The 13,950-nt window shown below is 38.6% G+C and overlaps 1 protein-coding gene across 3 annotated transcripts in view; it reads right to left on the bottom strand.

The window, feature by feature from the left end:
• Nucleotides 1-13,950, bottom strand: part of GALNT7 (polypeptide N-acetylgalactosaminyltransferase 7) — a 178,081-nt gene that overhangs the window by 6,538 nt on the left and 157,593 nt on the right. For all 3 annotated transcript variants that reach the window (XM_016188106.2, XM_007523010.2, XM_060184402.1), the window contains 4 exons: nucleotides 12,157-12,279; nucleotides 9,291-9,509; nucleotides 5,229-5,327; nucleotides 4,427-4,555 (listed from right to left, as the gene is read on the bottom strand). In XM_016188106.2, the coding sequence (XP_016043592.1) occupies nucleotides 4,427-4,555; nucleotides 5,229-5,327; nucleotides 9,291-9,509; nucleotides 12,157-12,279 (570 nt within the window). The remainder of the gene's footprint in view (nucleotides 1-4,426; nucleotides 4,556-5,228; nucleotides 5,328-9,290; nucleotides 9,510-12,156; nucleotides 12,280-13,950) is intronic.

The raw sequence follows: 13,950 nt of genomic DNA, 5'->3' as shown, positions 1-13,950 counted from the left end.
GGCATTCCTCTATGCAAACACTAAGTTAGAAGAATTGAAATCCAGAAATCAATTCCTTTTACTATAGCAACAAAAACTATTAAAATATCTAGAAGTAAATCTAACCAAGGAAGTGAAAGACTTGTATACTGAAAAATTAATGAGTCACTACTCAAAGAAATTGAAAAAGACACAAAGAAGTGGAAAGATATTCCATGTTCATGGGTTGGGAAGAATTAACATCATCAAAATGAATATATTACCCAGGGCCATCTACAAATTTAATGCTATCCCCATCAAGATCCAAAATATATTTTTTAGGAGAATAGAACAAATGCTACAAATGTTTATCTGGAACCAGAAAATACCTAGAATTGCCAAAACAATCTTGAGAAAAAAGAACAGAACTGGAGTTATCACACTCCCACATCTCAAACTGTATTATAGGGCCATTGTTATCAAAACTGCTTGGTACTGGAACATGAATAGACACACTGACCAGTGGAATAGAATTGAGAGCCCAGAAATGAGGCCCCACACCTATGGACATCTAATCTTTGACAAAGGGGCCCAGACTATTACATGGGGAAAGCAGAGTCTCTTCAACAAATGGTGTTGGAAACAATGGGTTGAAACATGCAGAAGAATGAAACTGAACCACTGTATTTCACCAAATACAAAAGGAAATTCCAAGTGGATCAAGGACTTGGATGTTAGACCAGAAACTATCAAATACTTAGAGGAAAATATTGGCAGAACTCTTTTCCGCATAAATTTTAAAGACATTTTCAATGAAACGAATCCAATTACAAAGAAGACTAAGGCAAGTATAAACCTATGGGACTACACCAAATTAAAAAGCTCTGCACAGCAAAAGAAACCACTACCCAAACCAAGAGACCCCTCACAGAATGGGAGAAGACCTTTACATGCCATACATCAGACAAGAGTTTAATAACCAACATATATAATGAGCTTGCCAGACTCAACAACAAGACAACAAATAATCCCATCCAAAAATGGGGAGAGGACATGGACAGAATATTCACCACAGAAGAGATCCAAAAGGCCGAGAAACACATGAAAAAATGCTCCAAGTCTCTGATTGTCAGAGAAATGCAAATAAAGACAACAATGAGATATCACTTCACTCCTGTGAGGATGTCATACATCAGAAAAGGTAACAGCAGCAAATGCTGGAGAGTTGTGGGGTCAAAGGAACCCTCCTGCACTGCTGGTGGGAATGTAAATAGGTCCAACCTCTGTGGAGAACAGTCTGGAGAACTCTCAGAAGGCTAGAAATGGACCTACCCTATGACCCTGCAATTCCTTTCCTGGGGATATATTATTAGTTTTTTAATATACAGTGCAATGTGTCAACATGTAGAAGATTTATGTAACCCACTTTCCAAATGATCAGCGTATGTTAGTTACAAAAATTCACCTGGGTAGAAGACTTAATCAAATTACAAAACAGACAAGTAGATTTTAATGCAATAAAATCAAAATGGTCACTGAAATGATTTCTGAATGTATAGTACAAATAACTTTGAAGAAAATAGCACCTGCTGAGTTGTAATATAGAAAAGTCACAATTATTTGAAAATTAGATCTCTTTTTTCCCCCAATGATATATTTATATGAGACTGGATTTCCCCCTCATATTTCTGGTTTTTATTGGGAGGTGTTTAATGCTTTACAGCACAGTTATTGATACATAAGTATAATTTCTCTTTTCCCCATGATAGGTATTTGCAAAAAACTCTCATCCTCAACTTAAGTCCATTTCTACCACCATGCAGAAGACAGAAAAGCCTCCCCTAACCCCCTTCCTGTCCCCCATGTATTTATACTAAAATAATATATTGCATCAAATTGAATGTAGAACCAAATAATGAAAATTCAGTTGGTTACTATTGCTTTATACATTAGAGATGTGCAAAACTATAAGTCAATGTTATATTTCTCATCATTAACATAGTTTATTTTCCATTACTTTTATATGAATTAATACATAATTAAATTTTTCTTTTCCCCCTACCTGAGGGGGAAAGCTTCACAAGTGGTGAAGCAGAGCTGTAGGTGTCTGTCTCTCTCCCTATCACTCCCTTCACTCTCGATTTCTGGCTGTCTCTATCCAATAAATAAATAGAGATAATTAAAAAGACCTTTTTTTCCCTCTAACTTAATTTCCAGTTCAGGAACTAATGTTGGCTATAATTTTTATAGCAAAACCTGTTGGGAGTAGAGAGTCACAATGATTTTAAAGAATAGTCTACAGACTGTAAAGTTTGAGAACTGCCAACTAAGTGGATTTCCTTGCTTAATCCAGTGTCTCTGTCATGATTTTCCTATAATTATTCATGTTAGCTATCACTTCATGCTTTTAAAAAAATATTGTATTTTATTTTAATGAGAGAGAGAGATACACAGAGGAAGGCACAGGGAGAAAGACGAGAGCACTGCTCAGCTCTGGTCTATAGTGGTGCTGGGGATTGAACCTGGGACCTAAAAGACTCAGGCATGAAAATACTTTGTATAAACATTATGCTGTTTCCCCAGCCCTATCACTTCATATTTTTTTAAAAAATATTTTTTATTATCTTTATTTATTAATTGGATAGAGACAGAAATCAAGAGGGAAGGGCGTGGTAGAGAAGGGAGAGAGATTGAGAGACACCTGCAGCCCTGCTTCACCACTTGCAAAGCTTTCCCTCTGCAGGTGGGGACTGGGGGCTTGAACCTGGATCCTTGCGCATTGTAACATGTGTGTGCCACCATCTGGCCCTATCACTTCATTTTTTAAAACTTATTTAATAATGATCACAAGACCATAGGGTAAGAGGGGTACAGTATCATTTCGTTTTTTAAATAACATCAACTGCTCTCCAAAACTTAGAAATAAAATCAAATTATCTCATAGAGAATACAATTACATGTAAATGAGAGTCCTGGAATTTTCTACATACTTTAACACCACACCTTTGCTTACCAGGTTTTCTTACTCATTCTCCATGAAAAGTCTTTTTATTCTGAGGCTGGGTGGTGGTGCACATAGTATGAAATGCAAGGACCTGCACAATGATCCCAGTTCAAGCCTCTGGCTCCCCACCTGCAAGGGGGTCTCTTCACAAGTAGCAAGTAGTGAAGCAGTTTTGCAGATGTCTATCTTTCTCTCTCCCTCTCTATCTCCCCCCTTCTGTCTGTTTTTCTCTGTCCTATCAAAAAAAAAAGTCTTTTTATTCAGCACAGTGATACTGCCTCAATATAATCTGTCAGAAATATTGTTTCCTATCATTCTCTTTCATAGTCACATGGCATTTTGCTTATTTTTATTTCTGTATATTCTCCCTTTCTCTGTTACTACAGTAAGATATCTTGCATGGCAGATAGGGCAGATTTCCTAACTTTTTGTTTCACAATACACTGAGAAATATGTTTTAATCAGGCTTTGGATTTTGAAAACTATATATATATATACATCTACTAAAATGTAGAATTCTCAACTTGGCACAGAACTTTTTTTTTCTTTTTTAATATTTGTTTATTCCCTTTTGTTGCCCTTGTTTTATTGTTGTAGTTATTATTGTTGTTCTTATTGATGTCATTGTTGTTGATAAAACAGACAGAAATGGAGAGAGGAGGGGAAGACAGAGAGGGGAAGAGAAAGATAGACTCCTGCAGACCTGCTTCACCGCTTGTGAAGGGACTCCCCGGCAGGTTGGGAGCCAGGAGCTTGAACCGGGATCCTTACACCGGTCCTTGCGCCTTGCGCCATGTGTGCTTAACCTGCTGCACTACAGCCTGACTCCCTTTCTTTTTTCTTTTTAATGGAGACAGAGAGGCAGAAAGGCTGAGAAAGAGTGAAAGAGACCAGAGCACTGAAGTTTCCTTTCAATGCTTGAACCCGGGTAGTGCACGTGGCACAAAATTTTTAATATTCAAACTGAAACTAAAACAAACAACTCCCCCTTCTACAGGCATCATTAAGTGAGTAAGTATGATCTTTAAAGCAATCAGTATGCAATATTTATCCTGTATTTAGCAAACAACAGTAAGTTGATAAGACCTATTTCCCAGTGCTAAAGGCTTGTCTTTTATCTCCACCTGCTGGACAACATGAAATATAAAAGTAAAAAATTTTACATTATATATGTGTGGATATTTATTTTACTTTAATGAATGACTTTTTTAGATTTTGATAGCTGAATAAAAGTGATGACTATCTCAGAATATAATTTCATTCTGAAATTAGCATGCTATGAGTCTTTATGGAAATCATGACGACGGATGCTTTAGTATGGATCAATGAACAGTTCGGTGCTAAGGGAAGGCAAGTCAATTTGAATGCAGGTTTTAAAATTTACATATGTAAATGCCACATAGTAGGCATTATTAAAGTGAAATTGCATAAGCCATCATTCTAGAAGTTGTAGTGCAGAAGTACCTTGAAGTATTGCCATTCCTTAAATTCATTTAGATTGCAGTGTGTAATCATAATTTTCGAACCATCAGGCCCTTTGGTCAAACACTGGTCATACTGCATAAGCTGATTAGCTTCGTTGATTCGGAAAAGCTGTAAAAATAAAAAAATAACAGGCCACCTTCTTTGTGGTTATACATTTTAAAAATAAATTTAACTCCTATAATTAACCTCAATAATTTACTTTTCTGTATTTTTCTGTATGTTCAGAACCATATGTCCAAAGATAGACAATTACACTCATTCTGATATTAGTGAAGACCTTTACTAACAGCTACTGGATTATACAATGGATCATTAACACATAATTATTATGTACCAACAATGTGAGAAAATGAAAAAGGAAAACAGGCGTAGTAATGTTTTACAATCTAAACTACAGACAAGAAATATATCTACATAAGTAAGTAATGAAACAATAGTGAAATGTATATTATTAGCAGTCACAACTCAGTGTCTTGAAAAACTGAGCAATACTGTAATTGCAAACAGGTAGGAGCTAGACTCAAATAGTTATCACCCACATAAGAATATATTCTAATCTCTTACATTAGACACTAATTATAGATTACGATCACTTAAGTGAAAACTAATATTGTTATCATTACCAAATTTAAGTAAATATTTCAACATTGTCAACTTTTTACAGAATGTTTCACTTTATCAGAACAAAATTACCGGTCAAGAACCAGGCAAAATTTTGTGGTCAATAAATCGGGCAGCTCTATACAAATGCTAATATAGACAGGAAAATGAGGTCACTTACCTGATTGCCTCCCATCCTGTGACAGGGTCCTAGTTCAACAAGGCCACCGTTTGTTTTTCCCATGCTATCAATGCAGTAAGCAGTTTCAAAGCCTCTGATCTAACAAAGAATGAAAGAAAAGAAAAGCAACTATTTAGTTTTTTGATAAGTTCTATAACTAGAAATAAAAAGGATTTTATGGGTACTGACAATATTGCTAGACTTGTCAGTCTTTGAGGAGTTTATTGGATACTACTCATCACAAAAACTTATGATATTGAAGACAACTTTGGAATGGTCTCATTAGATAAAAATACCAAAGGGGGATTACCTATAGTTCTCTTCTAAATGGGCAGGTAGTACTTCTGGCAGCTGCCTTCAGGAGCCCAGGGGGCCAAGGTCGGCAAGGTGATGTCACCATATGTTCTTAAGGGAGGGCTGACTCACATTTTTTAAAAGATTACTTTGTTGTATTTAAAGCAGGTTGCAGGAAGGTGAGGTTATTTTCAGTGATAGATGTGATGGCAAGAAAAGATCAAATGAGATGTGAAATGTGGGAGAAGAGAGGACTCTGAGGAGACTCCAAAATATTTTTTTAAATATTTATTTATTCTTTTTTGTTGCCCTTGTTGTTTTCTTTTATTGTTGTAGTTATGATTGATGTTGTTGTTGGATAGGACAGAGAGAAATGGAGAGAGGAGGGGAAGACAGAGAGGGGGAGAGAAAGGCAGACACCTGCAGACCTTCTTCACTTCTTGTGAAGTAACTCCCCTGCAGGCAGAGAGCTGGGGGCTCGAACTGGGATCTTTATGCTGGTCCTTCCGCTTTGCGCCACCTGCACTTAACCTGTAGCGCTACCACCTGACTCCCGACTCCAAAGTATTTGGCCTGAGTAATGAGCAAAGATGGGTTGGGGAGAGGAGGTCGGAAGTTCCACTTTGGATGTATGGTGTTTGAATGTTTACTAGACATTCATGTACAGTTGTCCAGTAGGCAACAGAATATACTTGTCTGGGTGCTGGACTGAAGATAGCTGCAAGTTAACCATACAGAGATGGTTTTAAAGTCATGAAAGAGGACAAGATCACCAAGAGAACTGATGCCTTTTACCAATTTCCTTATCAATTTACTAGTTGGCTCAAATGCTCTTCAAACTGAAAAGTTAAGCAAAATGTGACTCAAAATTTATGGGATATATGCATTTGGTAATTAAACCCAATTTTCTGTTAACAGAACTTGAAGAAAATAAAAGCACAATAGATCGATAATAAAACAAGAGATAGATAGTAACTTCATTGTCCTCTATTGATTTTATTTCCCCAAATTCTAAATGTGGAAGGAGTTCCTTAGGGGTAGATCCTGTCCTTTTTGCCCTGTATAGTCTTCTTAAATGATGTCATGAGAATCGGGCAGTAGCACAGCAGGTTAAGTGCACGTGGCACAAAGTGAAAGGACCAGCATAAGGATCCCGGTTTGAGCCTCCAGCTCCCCACCTGCAGGGGAGTCACTTTACAAGCAGTGAAGCAGGTCTGCAGGTGTCTATCTTTCTCTCCCCCTCTCTGCCTTCCCCTCCTCTCTCCATTTCTCTTTGTCCTATTCAACAACAATGACATCAATAACAACAATAACTATAACAATAAAACAACAAGGGCAACAAAAGGGAATAAATATAAAAAAAATTTAAAAAATGATGTCATTCAGCTTCATGAAACTATCTGTTGATGGCACCAAACATGTAAAGACAGACATTTGGCCTCTTTTCCTAAGCTTCACAGTTGCATAGCTGAAGAGCTACTTGTCAGGTCTACCTGGATGTCTATAGGGCTCTTCACATGCCCAGAACAAAAGAGAGAACTTTCTAACTCCCAGCCCTTCTCCACTTTTACCCTCTGCTAATTTCCAGTCTCAACTGCCATCAGCACTAGATGTCATCCTGGCTCATATCCTTTACCAACCAATCTGTCAGTGATTTACTTTTTTTTATTTTTTATTATCTTTATTTATTTATTGTATTGAGACAGCCAGAAATGGAGCAGGGGATGACAGACAGGGAGAGAGAAAGACACCAGCAACACTACTTCACCACTAGTTAAGCTTTCCCTTTGCAGGTGGGGACCAGGGGCTCGAACCCAGGTCCTTGTACATTGTAACATATGCACTCAACCAGGTGCATCACCAGCTGGCCCCAGTGGCAGTGATTTACTCCAGGTATATTATCTATCTTCCATTTCTTCTCTCCAACTTCATCCGCATCAGCCTCCTCCAACCCACCATCCACTGCTTTTGTAAGCTGCATCCCTAATTCTACTCAAAATCCTCATAGTGAAGTGATCAAAAACAAAAGCAAAAGCCAAATCACATTACCTCTATGTTTCAAAACCCTTTATGGAATCCCAACACCTTTAGGATAAAGGCCCCTCCCATTTCCCCATCCACCTCAGTTTCTGCTTGTTAAACAAGCAAAGTCTTTCCTGACTCAGTCTTTAAATTCATTATTTTCACTTGGGACACTCATTTTTTGGCTCTCCAACTAGCTCTCATTTTTATTTTGCTAGCATTTTGCTGGGGCTTGGTGCATGCCAGCACAATCCCACTAGTCCCAGCAGACTTTAGAGTATGAGAAACAGAGGGACGAGAGTTACCAGAGAACTGCTGCATGTCTTGTGAAGTTTCCCCTCTGCATGATGCTCCCTTCTGGTGGGGGCAGGGCCTTGAACCGGGTTTTCATGCATGGGAAAGTGTATACTCTACCAGGTGAGCTACCTCCTGGCCTCCGGTAGGCATTGTATGAGTCAGGTCTTAGTTCATGTTACCCCCACAGAGAAACTTTTCTTGCTTTGTCCTCCCAAATATCACCTGCTCATTTCCCTTGCCGTCCTCATTACTATCTGTTACCAGCTTCCTTGTTTTCCATGTTTTTGTCTCTCTTTCCCACTAGCAAGCAAATTCATTTGAGGCAAAGGGATCTTCTATGCCTTGCTTTTGGTCTAGAAGAGTGACTGGTACATAGGAGGGCTTCCCCTTGTATTTGCTGAATATATATTCAAGCAAAGGCATGGGGACGTGAGAGTTTATGCTATGCTAAATACACCTAAGAGCAGCAGGATGAGTGCACCAGAAGTGAAGCTACAAAGGCAAGTTTGAAGAAACAAAAAACTGACCATACTTTTTGATCATAACAATTTTCTATTACCATAGACGAATTCATTTACTTGACAAGCAGTGTTTGAGTGCCTCGTACATATGGAGGTTATTGTGATAGTCCATTGGAGCACCATGATGTATGTCCTGGGGCACTGCTTAGATTTCTAGACTAGTGGAGAGAGAAAATTCAGAGCAGAACCCACAGGAAGATTACAACATGGAATCTTTAGGTAGAGTAGGGAGGACTAAGAAAGGCTTGTCAGTATTGGTGATGTCTATATTGAGGGCAGTAGAAGCTGCAACAAGACAAGAAAAGAACTGGAGTGAGGGACAGGGAAGGAAGAGGGAAGGGACAGTGCTGTGAATTAGAGAGCTTTGTGTGTAAAGCTAGGAGAAGGGGGCTGAACCTTGGAGGTCTGGGGAGTTGTAACTCTCTAATATAAATGTGGCATAAATGATCAGTTTTTTTTTTTTTTTGGACACGTGAAGACCTGCTTCACCGCCTGCTAAGTGACTCCCCTTCAGGTGGGGAGCTGGGGGATCAGACAGTTTGTATCACAGCTTCTCAAAAAACTCTTTTCTTACATTCACACATTTCTTTTTAATTTTTCAATTTTTACTATGTTTATTTTTTGGATAGAGATAGCCAGAAATGAAGAGGGAGAGAGAGATACAGAGGGAGAGAGAGAGTGAGCGAGAGCGAGTGAGTGCTGCAACACTGCTTCACCACTTTCCTCCTACAGAGGGGGACTCTGGGCTTCAACCTAGGTCCTTGCACATTGTACCACGTGTGCTCAACCAAGCACAGCACCACCTGGCCCCTCCCAGTCATACATTTCCACCTATTTTTACCTTCTCCCAAACTTAGTGTGTACATGCCCACGCACACACGCACGCACACACACGCACCTTGATGTCTAAATATCAGTTAATACTTACTTCTCCCCATTCAACATTTTTGGGTGGTAAAGGGTAGTGTGAAGTGATATCATAAGCTATTTCTTCCATGAACCATTTGAAACTTTTACAGTTGTGATCTTCTCGGAATTTTTTCAGCTCAGATATATCGCCATATGCTAACGCCTTTGACTCAGGACGACTAGCGTAGAAGTAGTCTTTATATTCATCCCACCAAACCTCTATCACTCTAACATAATTCTGTGAAAAGAAAATGATTATCATTATGGGAAGTAAAATGTTTTTCATAAAGAAATGTCTTAGAGACACGAGATATAACCAATAAATGTTCTAGAGAACTACTTGTGCGTTCTAGAGGCAAAATTTGTAGACTGGAAAGGACTGATGAAAGGCTGGCAGGGTGATCTCCATTTAGAAAAAATATTTTCCTATTAGAACCACAGTGTCTCCTAGGGAAAGACAGAAACAGGTTGGGGATATGGACTGACTTGCCAATGTCCATGTCCAATGGAAAAGCAATTTCAGAAGCCAGACTTTCCACCTTCTGCGCCTCATGAAGAATTCTGGTCCATACTTCCAGAGGGATAAAGAAGAGGGAAGGTTCCAATGTAGGGGATGGGACAGAGAACTCTGGTGGTGGGAACTGTGTGGAATTGTATCCCTGTTATCCTACAATCTTGCTAATCATTATTAAATCACTAATAACAAATAATAATAAAAAAGAACCATAGTACCTCTCAGTGTATGTGTGTGTAGAATCTCATTTCAGAAACCATCATGAAAACATTAGCTACATTTAATAAGACATAGTCTGTAGATGATTTTCTTGGTTTAATTACAATAACAGAATAATAGAGCCCTTTACTATAATCTAGAATTAATTAGGTATCCCCTCTGCCCCACAATGATGCACTTAAAGGGGAAGAAAAAAACTAATGAGCTGTAAAAGTAAACTGAAATAAGGGTATCTGACAAATACCTAACTCTTAAGGTTTTACTGAATAAAAGCGCACAGGCATGGGTTTATATGATGGAATCAGCATATTATCTACTTCTTTGATCTTCTACACATCAGGCATTAACAAATTTTCTTTCTTTCTTCTTTCCTTCCTTTCTTTTTCTTTTCTTTTTCTTTTTTTTGCCTCCAGGGTTATTGCTGGGGCTAGGTGCCTGCACTACAAATCCTGAAGGCCATTTTTTCCCTCTTGTAGCCACAGCTGTTTATCGTTGTTGTTATTATTATTATTGTTGTTATTGCTATTATTGTTAATAAGACAGAGAAATCGAGAGAGGAGGGGAATGAGGATGAGACGATGAAAGAAAGATAAGACTCCTGCAGACCTGCTTCACTGCTTGTGAAGCAACACCCCTGCAGGTGGGGAGCCGGGGGCTCTGGCTGGGATTTTTAAGCCAGTCCTTGTGCTTTGCACAATGTACTCTTAAATTTTTTTTTTTAATTTCTTTATTGGGGAATTAATGTTTTACATTCAACAGCAAATAAAATAGTTTGTACATGCATAACATTTCCCAGTTTTCCATAGAACAATACAACCCCCACTAGGCCCTCTGTCATCCTTCTTGGATCTGCACAATGTACTCTTAACCTGCTGCGCTAACGCCCGGCCCCCATTAACAAACTTTCTAAAGGGTTAAAGAGTTCTTTTGGCAACTACTCAACTCCATGGCTATAGTAAGAAAAGAGTAAATGGCTGTGACTGAGTTTACTGCTTTATTTACTAAAAAGGGCTGGATCTGGCCTTCTTTTTTTGGTCTCTGGCAATGCTTTACATCAGCAGAACAAAAGAACACCTGTTCTCCTGTTTGAATGAACTATTTTCTAGATTACAAGATAACGGTCATAGGGTAAATGTGCTCCCATGTTGTGTTGCTGCAAAAGTCCATGGGCTCTTAAAAGTTTTAAGTAGCACTATCCTAAAAGAATATGAGTGTATATGCTATCTTTGCAATATCTTACACAACACACTCAAAATATTTGGAAAGTTGTAAATCAAAAGTAGATGTGTTCATATCTTCTAGATAGTAACTAATGGAAAAAATTAAGTGTATATAAAATTAATGTTATAGCAATAAAAAAGGAGCATCACTTAATTGTTTGGGATGGGAAGGACCAGAGGGACACCATGATGGGGCCTGGCTGCTATGTTTTAGTCTTAACCTCTGTTCTAGCTGGAGCTCCACGTGGGCATTTCTAACTTAGCTAGTTAGGAAGTTGTGTTGGTTCAGAAAGCCTCACTCTCTCTGCTTCTTTATCTTGTATCTGCAGCCAATAAGAAACTTCCTTCTTCTTTTTGACTTAGTTAAGGAATCCAGAAAAATGAAGGCATTTTTCTTTGCCTTTAGGACTTATGAGGACAGCCTAAGCAAAGAAACTTCCAAATTGCTGTCAAGGACAGAAGCCTTCATCCTCCCAGAAGTGGGACACTGGCCTCTAAGTGAAGCTTCCCTGGTTTGAGGAAAAAAGACATCCATCTTTTATGAGTACTGTTCAAATCTGGATCTTATCTACTACACACAATTTTAATTTATTAATAAAAATAATATCTACTCATGTGAAAAATAACAGGTGGTATTTTTCCTTCAATGACTTTCCTAAAGAATGTCAGTACCTTTTACATTTATTTGCAAAGTTTTCAGGGAGGATATTCAACTTAGGAATCTTCGTCAGATGGGTTATAATGAATATACTGAGTATGATGAAGCAAAATAAATTTTGTGACAAAAATCTAACCCAAGTTAAAAGTGTGGCCAGTGTGACTAATTGAAAGATTTATCTATTTCAGTGAACCAACATTTAAATGACAACCACAGCATGTGGCATCTACATGCTAGTTCTCTAGCTGCCTTCCCTTCTATCCAAAAGACTCACCTTTAGAGTTGGAGAAGACCCAACATAAATGGGTGGAGGATTCCCTTGCCAGCCCTCAAGACGGTAGATGTGTCCAACACGGGAACAGGGAACAAACAGTAATTTCCCACCACACTGCCATATCTATCAAAACAAACAAACAAACAAACAAACAAACAACCACATGTGAAAGCTGTATCTAGCGTAAGGATTCCGGTTTGAGTCCCCCGGATCCCCACCTGCAGGGGAGTCGCTTCATAGGCAATGAAGCAGGTCTGCAGGTATCTTTCTCTTCCCCTCTCTGTCTCCCCTCCTCTCTCTGTCCTATCCAACAACAGCAATGGCAACAGCATCAACAATAATAATAACCACAACAATGATAAAAAAACAAGGGCAACAAAAGGGGAAAAAAAGTGGTCTCCAGGAGCGGTGGATTCCTGGTGCAGGCACCGAGCCCTGACAATAACCCAGGAGGCAAATAAATAAATAAATAAATAAATAGTGTACCCAATGCCAAAATAAATGACAGTTGAAAACCTGTCCTGTAAATGTAAACCTAAAATCTAAACTAGATACAGTACCCACTGGGATTTGTAATCTAAACACATCCTAAATTAATTTATGTTTTTCAAACTCATATAATTATAAAAAGGGCAACAGGGAATGTAGTAAGGCTTAGCTACTAAGCACTTCTTGCATCCTTGAAGCCCCAAGCACCTTCTCTCCTAAGTAACCTTGTAAAGTCGTGCAGATACTTCACTACCAACATCATTCATCATTTCTGTTACTAACAACTTTCCCATCTTGGTGATTATGAGGATGACCTCCTTACCAGCTTCTTCACCTCTGGCTTCTCTTCACTAGCACTGATGTTATTTATAGTTACAGACGATTCTAGACAAAGGACAGCTTTAGGTCATGCTCCTATCCCTTTGCTTAATATCTTCCACAGCTTTCCACTACTTATCAAATTAAGAACAAATCTTTATGTTCAACATTCAAGGCTGTCCTCATTATGTCTCTAACATAGCTATCCACTTTTATCTTCTTAGATATCTTTCTTATTATTGGGTTCTCACTTTTGATAGGCCACTTTGTGGGGGAAATGATGATTTACAAGATTATTGTCACAGGAATATACTTTCAAGAGTCCCTTTAATAGATGTTGGCACATCACCATCTCAGGTGAGTGTCTTTCTTATGTTATTTGATTCTACCAAACCTGCTGCTCAATGTTTCTCAAAAACATTCCATATGTTTTTACCTTTGAACCATTTCTCCTATTTTCTCCTCTTTACATCTGCTCATTAGTATACTGTTCATCTTCCTAGTTTTGTCTCAAATTCTACCTCTAGGATGATGCCCTTCCCCCTTTTCTTTTGTAGGGGCTCTATGTGGACTGTTTTTGAAAACTTTCTGTGAACCCTCTTTAATACCGATTCAACCTTGGTACAGAATACTATACATAGTGCTGTACTTCTTCTTTTTTTTTTTAAATATTTATTTATTTATATTCCCCTTTTTTGTTGCCCTTGTTGTTTAACATGTTATTAATGTCGTTATTGTTGGATAGGACAAAGAGAAATGGAGAGAGGAGGGGAAGATAGGGGGAGAGAAAGACAGACACCTGCAGACCTGCTTCACCGCCTGTGAAGAGTGGCTCCTCTGCAGGTGGGGAGCTGGGGCTTGAACCGGATCCTTAAGACGGTCCTTGCACTTTGCGCCATGTGCACTTAACCCGCTGCGCTACTGCTAGACTCCCTAGTGCTGTAATTCTGTGGTGTATAAGATTTACCCACTCCCCACCAAAGTGCT

Source organism: Erinaceus europaeus, chromosome 2 (assembly GCF_950295315.1).
Source record: "Erinaceus europaeus chromosome 2, mEriEur2.1, whole genome shotgun sequence".
Classification (NCBI taxonomy): Eukaryota; Metazoa; Chordata; class Mammalia; order Eulipotyphla; family Erinaceidae; genus Erinaceus; species Erinaceus europaeus.
Note: the sequence above shows the minus strand (reverse complement) of the source record. Positions and strands in the feature narration are given on the sequence as shown.